The 9,034-nt window shown below is 54.4% G+C and overlaps 1 protein-coding gene across 1 annotated transcript in view; it reads right to left on the bottom strand.

The window, feature by feature from the left end:
- The window catches only part of SIPA1L3 (signal induced proliferation associated 1 like 3), a 274,665-nt gene that overhangs the window by 8,427 nt on the left and 257,204 nt on the right, over nt 1-9,034 (bottom strand). The window contains exons 19-21 of the mRNA XM_006161714.3: nt 8,877-8,927; nt 4,948-5,091; nt 971-1,106 (exon numbers count right to left, since the gene is read on the bottom strand). Coding sequence (XP_006161776.1) covers nt 971-1,106; nt 4,948-5,091; nt 8,877-8,927 — 331 coding nt within the window. The remainder of the gene's footprint in view (nt 1-970; nt 1,107-4,947; nt 5,092-8,876; nt 8,928-9,034) is intronic.

Raw genomic sequence — 9,034 nt, 5'->3', positions numbered from 1 at the left:
GCGGCAACACAAGTGAGTGGCAGCTGGAGGAGGTCACCAGTTTAGGGACAAAGGGGACCTGGGAGCGTGCTGAGGGGCCGCAGGTACCTACCCTTACTGCAGCAGCACCACCTGTAGGCTCATAACTACCCTGGCCCGTATGCCAGGGGGAGGCGGAGCGCCACAGCCAGGGTGTGAAGCAAGAGGAAAACTGCCCTGACCAACTGCTCCGGCTGCCCATGCAGCGCAGTGCACGGGTGGCTGGGTATGGAAGTGTACGGTGAGGTGCGCGGAGATGTGTGAAGTGCACTATTTAAATCCGTGTACAGACAGAACGTGCCATTTACATTCTGCCTCTTTTCAATGTTGTTTTCTGCCAAGAGAGTGCAGCCAAATATGTTGCACTGAAGAGAAACCACCGCGTGTGAGGTGACAAGTGTGAGATGCCTGTGTCCCTGCCCCCTCCCTGCCCCATGAAGCCTGCTGAGGGCAGGGCCTGGCCTGGCACACACTGGGTGCCCAGAGGGCCGGCACAGGCCCCGGCAGGGAAGATGGGGAAGGGAGGTGTCAGGGAGAAGTCTGCATAATTTAGGAATCTGAGAAGAGAAGAACAAGGAGCAGACAGATGGGAGACTGGAGGCAGGAGGAGGCTGCTGGGTGGGGTGAGGGGGTAAGGAGCTGAGAGGCAGAGAACTGGGAGACTGGCAGATACTACTTAGCATTTTTCAAAGTTGGAAGTGACATAACTGTGCGAGTGTTGCTTAAAGTGTCCTCCTCACTGGACCGGGGGTGGGGTGGGGGGGTGGAGTGGGGTGGTTCTGGTGTCTGGACTGGCCCAGTGTTATTACGCCAAAATCTGCGAGGTGAGTGGGGTGCAGTAAGGCCAGGGGGACGTGGCACCTCTCGCCCCTTGTCCCTCTTCTACCTCACAGATCTGCTGCCCAGGGGGACTCAGGTTGCCGCACTCCTGGATATTCCAGGGGAACCTCACCTCATGGTTGGGGTGGTCCTGGGGGTCGGGGGCCCCCTCTCCAGGCTCAGGTGGCTGTGGACAGGACTGTGTGCCGGGGGGATGTCCGGGCTCAGGGCTGGGTCGTTCAGAGAGAAAAGCGAGACGGCTCTTTGCACTGCCAGGGAGAGAGAGAGGAGAAGGCTGACTTCTCAGGGGGCGGGTTGGGGGCTCTCTGCTTCTCCCCTGCAAACCTCCCGCCCAAACCTCTGTGACACTGTCATTCACATTTTCAGTAGATTACATGGGCACTTAAGATTCTGTTGCCAAAAAACCCAACCAAATAGACAAGCAGAACAAGAACGCAAACAATAAAATCCCCTTCTGATCGAGATCAAGCCTATAAATTCAGTTACCAAGTGGGGAGCCAAAACTTGCCACCCTAAAATACACTTCTTTGGCACATTTTGAGAAAACTATTCGAGGGTCTGCAAGAATTAACTTGCTAATCTTTTGTGAAAGGAAAATTTACATCGATTTACATCAGTGGGGTAGCAGATGTACAAGGCTTTCCTGATGCTACCTTTGTGAAACATGAAGATCCAGAGGTCCAGGAAGGTGGTATTCTTTCCTCCTCCTCCCTCTTTTTTAGCTTAACCCCAAACTTCCTGGCCATACTGCAATCCCCCTCCTCCAACTCTATTCTAGCAGGATCTTAAGCATATTTTTCAAGGCACCAGGCCAGTCCTTGAGCCAGGCTGACCATGTGGGATCTGGCCTTCCTCTGAGATGCACTTCATTGCTGTCCTCCAGGGCTGACCCTCCCTTACTTTAAAACACATTTTTTTGCTATAGGGCATATGTACTCACCAGACAGAGGAGAGAAAGTGAGAAATCATCCCACAGGGAGCATGGCCACACAGCAATCCCTTCTCCTCTATTCTCCTCTCAGGATTTTGGGCATGTACACACATGTGCTTGATGTGTTTTTCAAGCTTCCAGATTGGGGAGTTGAACCACGTGATTGGACATGTCGGATCCAGCACCTTTACCACCATGCCACCTGCTGGCTCACCTCCTTTACTGTGTTTAAGAATTATTTTATTTGGGAACCAGCGGTTAGCATAATGGCTATGTCGCTAGACTCCCATGTAGTTGACCAGGGTTTGAGTCTTGGACCTGGTGGCTTAAACTCACACCGGGTGCATGTGCGTGCATGCCCAAAATCCTGAGAGGAGAATAGAGGAGAAGGGATTGTGGCATGGCCATCCCCCCCTGGTGGATTTCTCGATTTCTGTCTCGCTGTGTCTTTCTAGTGAGCGCATGTGCTCTATAGCAAAAAGAAAGAAAAAAAAAAACTCATTTAACTTTATTTATTTATTTATTTTAGGGCCAGTCTGAATGAGAGAGAAAGTGAGAAAGGAAGTTGCCAGGTCCGAGACTTGAACTGTGGTCAGCCATGTGGGAGTCCAGCACCCTTAAACCACCATGCCACCTGCCAGTCCCATCTCCTTTACTTTTAAAAATAGCTAACTGGGGGCCAGTATGGCGTGATGGTTAAGGTGCTGGACTCCTATATGGCCGACTGTGGTTCGAGTCCTGGACCTGGTGGCTTGCTTTCTCATTTTCTCTATCTCTGGCTGAACACACATGTCTTGTAGGAAATCAGGAAATAATGATGGGGACCAGCAGGTAGCGTGGTGGTGAAGGCTCTGGACACTCCCACATGCTGACAATGGTTGGAGTCCAACCACATGGCTGACTGAGGGGTTTGAGTCCCAGACCCGGTGACTTGAGAAACGCTAGGTACTTATGTATGGTGTCCAGATACTTATGTATGGATGTCCAAAAAGTTTTTTTATTTTTGAGAGGTTTTTGCTATAGGGTACGTGCGCTCGCCAGAAAGAGAGACAGAAAGCGAGAAATCACCCCCCAGGGGGGATGGCCACGCCGCAATCCCTTCTCCTCCATTATCCTCTCGGGATCTTGGGCACGCACACACATGCGCCCGGCGTGAGTTTTAAGCCACCAGGTCCGGGACGCGAACAGCGGTCGACTACATAGGAGTCCAGTGATATAGCCATTACGCTAACTACTGGTCCCTGGATGTCCAAAATTTCAAGAGAATGGAAGAAACAGGATTTTGTGTGGCCATCCCCGGGGCGGGGGGCGGGGTTGCTTTCTCACTCCCCCTGCCCCCTGTATGCGCCCTTTGGCAAAAACCAAACAAACCAGAACTCAACTAGACTTGACCCCAGACTTCATCCATTTTCCACCATGTTCCTTTCCTGTCACAAGATCTAATCAGGACCCCACACCACATGGAGTAGCCATATCTCCTCATTCTTGGGCTCTGGTCTGTGACAGTTTCTGCTTTTCCCTTGCATTTTATGGCTTTAAAACTTCCGAGGTGTACTGATCAGGCTTGGTAGAATGTCCCTCAGCAGGTTGTCTGATGTTTTCACAGATTTGGGGAAGAATCCCAGAGAAGTGATGTGTCCTTCTTAGGGCACCATACCAGGGTCTGTGACGTCAAGATGTATTATTAATATTACTGCTGGTGAGAACCGTGCTCCCTTGATTCAGGTGCTGCCTGCCAGGCTTCTCTCTTGTAAAGTTATTGTTCTCCTTCCTTCCCTCCTTCCTTCCTTTTTTTCCTTTTGACAGACTCTCGCTGTTGACTCCTCCTGCCTTAGCTTCCCAGTGAAGACCACAGGCATTACCCATGACTCTTTTTCATAGTAAGCTGCCCAGGCTAGCCTCAAGCTCCCCAGCCTCCCGCATCAGTCTCTCAGAGCTGTCGGGATTACAGGTGCACGTCACTGCCTTTAGGTTGGATTGGGAACAGAACCCAAGTCTCCCAGTGCTTCCCGCCTGCAAAGTACAGCATCTTAGCAGTGCAGGCCACTGAGGCTGGGCCTACTGTTCCCTTTAGAGGTTAGAAGTAGGTCACTGAGTCTAGCCTACCTTCAAGAACAGGGTAATTAAGTTCCTTCTTCCAGAGAGACAAGCATGCAAGAATCTGTGAGCTACCAAAATAAATCACAAATACTTTGCAGTAGGGACCAGCAGTTAGTGAAATGGCAATGTCACTGGACTCCCATGGAGTCGACCGTGGTTCGAGTCCTGGACCCGATGGCTTAAACTCATGCTGGGTGCATGTGCGTGCATGCCCAAGATCCCAAGAGGAGAATGGAGGAGAAGGAACTGCAGCGTGGCCATCCCCCCGGGGGGTGATTTCTCGCTGTCTCTCTGTCTTTCTGGGGAGTGCACGTCCCCTATAGCAAAAACCTCTCCAAAAAAAGAAAAAAAAAATACATTGCAGTAGAAACTTTGAGACTATATATTAGGTTGTCAGGAAATTTATGATATATTTTCCTATGCAAAAATGTGTCGTGACTTTCCCGACGACCCAAGAAATACCGTCTTTCTTCTTTTTTTAAATAAATAAAATTTTTTTTGCCATAGGGTATGTGTGCTTACTGGAGAAAGACGGGGGAGGGGGAGGGAGGAGAGGGAAAGTGAGAAATCACCCCAGAGGAGGGGGTATGGTCGCGCCACAATTCCCTCTCCTTTATTCTCCTCTTGGGATTCTGGGCATGTGTGTGCACATGCCCCGCATGATTTTTAAGTTCCTGGGTCTAGGAGCCATGTAGGATTCAATCATTTTAACCTTTATGCCACCTGCTGGCCCTCTTTTTAAAATTGTGCCATAGAGCACATGCACTTGTTAGAGAGACAAAGAGAGAGAGAGGAAAGAAAATAAATCCCTCCTATGGAGTGTGGTCACACCAGAATCCCTTTTCTTCCATTTCTCCATCCTGCTGGGATTTGGGGCCCATATATACACATGTACTTGATAAGTTTTTAAGTCACTGGGGCCAGGATTTGAACTGTGGTTGGCCTTGTGGGATCTGGCTCCCTCAACCACTAGTCCATGGGGCCGGCCCTATACACTGTTCTTTGTGAGTGACCCAGTCCGTGGTATAGCAACAGAAATGGACTGGAACAGCACTCACCTTCGTACGCCTTGGCTGCGTTTACCAGGCTGGACCACTCCAGGCCTGCGGCCGTGTCAGGCAGTGGCATCATCCCAGGGTCGAGGCGCCGCAGTGGCCGGTCCCGCCCGTCAGCCAGGGAGAGCTCTGAGGCAGAGATGGCAGCTGGACAGGGAGGAGGAGACAGAAAATGGCTGAGCAGGAACATGTGGATAAACAAACACATACATCATACTGCTCCCTAGAAAACAGCGATAAGGGCCAGGGAAAAGCTCTGGCAGGGTAAGGGGATGAGAGTATGGACAGCCGTGTGGGTGTGGCTCTGAGAAAGCTCTAAAGTGGGGAGGGGGCGAGCCAGGGGGATACCCAGAGGGCATTCAGGGCAGACAGGGCCCAAGCATGAAATCACAGCTGCAAAACCCCATTTCTACCTGCCTGTAAGTGCAGGGAACACCCAGAAGGCCGTGTGGCTGGGAGAGTGAGAGGGAGTGGGGAAGTCAGGGAGGTGGAGAATCAGAAAGTGTGTGGCCTGGTGGGTCCTGACAGGAACTCTTGTCCTTTCACCCTCAGCGTGGAGGTGCTGTGGGGAGTTTCCCGTCTCGGGTGTTCATAGCCTCCCCGTGGCTGTGTGTGGTGAGGTAGTGGGGGAGCAGGAGGGCAGTGAGAAGGCTGTGAAGTTGGACAGGAACAGGGTAGGGTCGTGGTGGGCCAAGTGGAAGATCCTGTACTGTTTAGTAGGTGGAGCCAATGGCACTTCCTGAAGAACGGGGTGGGTGTGAGACAAAGAGAATGGTCCAGGGGATGTCGAGATGCTGAGCCTAGGCCTGGCTGGGGGGAGCTGGCACTGAGGAGGGAAGGGCTGGGGGTGGCGGGGACCAGACGTTTGCTCCTGAGGTGTTATGTGGAGATGCCGCCCTCTGTCTCCCACCAGGAGACAAGAGGGCGGGTGTTGCCATGGGAGCCTGGAGCAGAGGAGGGTAGATACAAACTCAGTTGTCAGTGTCTGGACAGCCTTTAGCCCTGGCAGGTCACCACAGGGGGACGTGGTGGGTTCACGTATGACATGTTGGGCAGAGAAAGAGGCCCCCAAGGTCTTGGGATCTGGGAGTGACATACAATATGGACACCGTGCCAGCTGCCAGCACTTGCATGTGCTGCAGCCACTCAAGAGTCCCACATGCCAGGCCTGGGCCCTGGGCTCGGGCTCCTCACAGCCTCTAGTGTGAGGGATGGTGAGGCACAGAGAGGTCAGGAGACCTGAGGTGACAGGGCTGGAAATAAGAGCCGACAGCGAAGTGAGCCTGCTCCGTGCCCCCTGGGCACATCGTCTGTGCCAGGTGCCCCCTGGCACACTCAGGGTTATCTCAGTGCATCGCTATCAGCAAGGGACAGGTGTTGTGATGGTCCCCATGCATGAGAAGGGAAGTCAAGGCTTAGAGTGAGACGCTGCCTTGTCTGGGCTCACCTGGTCAGTGAGAGCTCAGGGATTTGAATGGGTGGTCGGGCACCAGGCTCAACTTCTCATGGCTTAGGGGTTTAGAACCCCTGCTCTCTTGTTCAGAGGTGCAAATATGACTGGTGACAAACTAAAAGACTCGCTCCAGAGGCCAGAATACTAACACGAAAGAGAATGAACAGCTAGCAGAGTTTGTTGAAGTCTATTAACCCAGCGAGGTGGGCACTGCTTTGGGCAGAGAGGTACAGGGGAGTTCTGTGTGTGAGTGGAGGGCCGTCTGGCTCTTAGATGCATTTGACGAGTGGGCGAGTGAATGAGCCCTTGTCCTCAGGCGATGCCTTTGACCCTGGCCCCTGCCCTCAACCCCTCTGCAGCTCCGGCCTGCTGCATCTTGCTGCTGAGCTGAGGGGAGAAGTTGCCACTGCCCAGTGAGTAACTTGGGGTGGCCTGGTGGAGAAGCCCTTGGCCTGGGGGGCTTAGTGAAGCCCAGGAGAGAGGGAGAACTAAGGCCCTGCCATGCTGAGCCCAGACAGAACTCTCCCCGATTTTGGGGTGGGCAAGGGGTGTCATATGGGCGAAGGGGTGTATAGCGTACTGCATGAGGCAGAGGGCCCTGAATGATGTCCCTGCCCTGTCCAAGACAACCCAGGCCCTGTCTTCAGGAGCCCCGGTGCAGTGGAGGAGACAGACCCTCTCATATAGTGATAGCCAGTCAATGCGGCTGCGGTCGGGGACGATAGAATGGGAGAAACCCAGGGGCTCTGAGGGCTGCAGGAGGTGCCTGACTCAGCCTGGTGGGGAGGGAAGGCTTCCTGGAGGAGGGTGTCTGAGGAATTCAAACCTGTGTCTCCCACATTCTCCTCACTGTGTGCCGAGTGCCCGTGATGGGCCAGGCCCTGCCTCAGGCCCAGCAAATTGAGAGGCGAAGGAAGGAAACAGTGGAGCCAAAGCGTGCACAGGAGCCCCCCTGGGGTCTTGGCCTCACGAGGGCAGAAGTCCTATACCTGTTCAGCTGCGTCCTTAGTGCCCCGTGGCAGGGGCCTGGGAAACAAGTGTGCTAGGGACACCAGGAGGAAAGGTCCAGGGTGTCCTGGAGCACCAGACAGGCAAGATGACCAGACCAGGGCTTGGGAGAGGCTTCCACGAAAGAGCAGTTACTGAGCCAAGCCCGAAGAGTGAGGGTTGCAGGAAGAGTATGGCAGGCGGGTGGAACAGCGTGTAGGATGTCTTGAGGAGGGACTGTCTGCTGGGCTGGGTGAGGCAAAGCAGGGTTCTATGAGGTACAGGGGCTGAGGAGAGGCTCTGGGGTGGGCACCCCAAACACCAGGGTGCAGAATATGGACGCAGACACTGGGGCAATGGGGAGCCGTGGCCAAATTTTAAGGGAGGAGACAGATCTTATCAAAGTCCCAGTCACCCTATCACCCCCTGTAGTGTGCAAGAGGCTTCATCTAGACACGGGGACACAAACCCTCAGCCGAGACTTTGGGCAGAACAGGTTTTTGAAATCGAGAAGTCTGGGTTAGAGAAAGTAAGAGGTGCAGACGTATTTCATATCAAAAGGCCAGGCAGCACCCCAAATTCAATGCCTCAGCGTTCTTCAGTGAAGCCACTCATCCTTCATGCCAAGTGGGGCGAGTAAGGGCCGTGAACAGCCCCAGCCAGCTCCAGCCCCCGCTGCTGCTCGAAAAGCTCAGTGTAAACCTATGTATTACCTTCAGTTGTAGAGCCTCTGGCCACGCGCGAGAGATTAGTGGACTGGGGCGTGGCCAAGCCCAGCTGGCCACCAGTGGCTTTTGAAGTGGGAGGTACACGTGTTAGGCTGCTCAGAGGATGCTCAGTAAACGCGGCCGGATGAGTAAAGGCATATTAAGCCATACCCTGTACTCCTCCTAAAGTGGCCCACTTGGGGCGGTCAGGTAAGTAAATGAGCTATCTAATCTGGTGCTGGAGCAGGAGGCCGGGGAGAATTACACACACCCCGATGCTCAGGGCCTGGCCTAGGGGGCTGATGTCCTTTCTCTGGACTCAGGGGACCCCAGTCCTTGGGTGCTCTTGGATCCCAGGTGACCCTGAGGAGACCCCCTGATCCTTGGCCAACAACCTCTCACTCCTTGGGGGGGTACTCCATACCCAACCACTGGGGCCCCTTGAAGCCCATCATACCCCAGTTCCCACCCTCGAATGCCCATGACACTGATAACCTGCCACCTTTGACCCTCGGGCCATTCCCCAGGCTAGCGGGTCTACGGCTTCCTGCCCTGGGGTAACTCCCACGCCAGCCCCAGGTCCTTGGCCAACAACCTCTCACTCCTTGGGGGGGTACTCCATACCCAACCACTGGGGCCCCTTGAAGCCCATCATACCCCAGTTCCCACCCTCGAATGCCCATGACACTGATAACCTGCCACCTTTGACCCTCGGGCCATTCCCCAGGCTAGCGGGTCTACGGCTTCCTGCCCTGGGGTAACTCCCACGCCAGCCCCAGGCTCACATTTCTTCTCTGGGAAGCCATTGCCGGTAGCAGGGATGGTGCCAGGGCCGGGCCCGCCGGGCGGGTGGGGGTGCTGGTGCTGGCGGCGGGCGGGCAGCGGGCTGGAGGGGACGGGGCAGGGGGTGGGGGAGGGCCCGGCTCTGGGCGAGGCCGGGCGC

This window comes from Tupaia chinensis, unplaced genomic scaffold, assembly GCF_000334495.1.
Source record: "Tupaia chinensis unplaced genomic scaffold, TupChi_1.0 Scaffold138910_1, whole genome shotgun sequence".
In the NCBI taxonomy this organism is placed as follows: domain Eukaryota; kingdom Metazoa; phylum Chordata; class Mammalia; order Scandentia; family Tupaiidae; genus Tupaia; species Tupaia belangeri.
The sequence above is the reverse complement of the archived record's forward strand: the minus strand, read 5'-3'. Positions and strand labels throughout refer to the sequence as shown.